General features: G+C 69.8%; 1 protein-coding gene across 1 annotated transcript in view; it reads left to right on the plus strand.

Annotated features, from left to right (window-relative positions):
• The first annotated feature begins 657 nt into the window (after positions 1-657).
• GCGR (glucagon receptor) overlaps positions 658-1,164 on the plus strand; it is a 4,598-nt gene continuing 4,091 nt past the window's right edge. The window contains 1 exon segment of the mRNA XM_070395423.1: positions 658-736. Coding sequence (XP_070251524.1) covers positions 658-736 — 79 coding nt within the window.

The raw sequence follows: 1,164 nt of genomic DNA on the forward strand, positions 1-1,164 counted from the left end.
GGCCCCCGGGCGGCTCTGGGAAGGCCCAGCCTGTCCGTTCCCATCCCCGCTCTGTTTATGTCTTATGAATTCAGTTATGTAAATAGAGGTGGCCCAGCCCAGGGGGGAACCCCCCTATCTGTCCCCTCTCGGGCCACCCAGCGCCTGCCCAGGCTGCTGGGCCTGTGCCCGGCCAGAGACTCCGGGAAGAAGGGCCAGGGGGGCCGGGCATCTCTGAGGGTCACACGGGAGGGGGCACCCCACCTCTGACATCACAGCCCGCCTTGGGGGCGGTCCAGACCTGTGCCTTAGGGAGAGGGGCATGAGGGAGGAAGGCCAGGTCTGGGCACAGGCTGGGGCCCCCTCCCCCCGCCCGCCCCTGCGTTTGCACAGCGGCCCTTCTGCAGGCCGAGCTGCTCTCTGACCTTTGCCTCTGACCTTTGCCGCTGACCTCCGCCTTCTGGCCGGCACCTGAACTGAAACAGAAAGGCCGCCCTGGGGGCAGGGCTTCAGGTGCACTGGTAAGAAGGGGGGGTCTGGTGGGCACCCCCAGAGCGCCCCTCACCTGGGCTCCAGGCCATGGCTGGCACAGTTGGGCTAAGGCCCCTGCCAGCATCTGTGGGGCTGGGCAGCACGGGCTCTGCTCTGGGGGCTGGAGGCAGGGCCCCGGGGGAGACCATGGCTTCCAGTGCCCCCAAAACTGAAGTCGAGAAGGGCCCGGGGAGCCGGGGGACCAAGGACGCGGGGAGCCGCCCAGGTGACCGGAGGCAGTTGACAGAGGCCAGGGGATCCCAGGAAACAGGCGGGGCGGTGGGAGGCGGCCTGGGCTGAGCCGGGTTCCCGTGGGGGTCGGGGTGGGGGGTGCAGGGGGGGGCTCGAGCAGCCCGGGTGGGGTCTGGGCACTGGGGACGCCTGGGGAGCAGGTGGACAGTGAGGGCAGTGGAGGGAGCGACCCCTGGAAGCCACTGCGGTGGGAGAACTTTCTAGAAGGAGCGGCCACGTCCCATCCTGAATGCTGACAGCCCAGGAAGGACGGGGCCCCACAGTGTGTGTGGGGGGGGACCCTGAGGGTGATGGCGCTGAGCGGGGGGCTGCTGGGGGGCCTGGCGGGTGAGGGGCGCCGGCTGTAGACCTGGGGGAGGAGAGGGGGTGCCCCGAGGGTCTGCAGGCACAAGGCTGTGGGTG

This window comes from Myotis yumanensis, unplaced genomic scaffold, assembly GCF_028538775.1.
Source record: "Myotis yumanensis isolate MYYU_CA2020_CCGP unplaced genomic scaffold, mMyoYum1.0.hap1 SCAF_16, whole genome shotgun sequence".
Lineage (NCBI taxonomy): Eukaryota > Metazoa > Chordata > Mammalia > Chiroptera > Vespertilionidae > Myotis > Myotis yumanensis.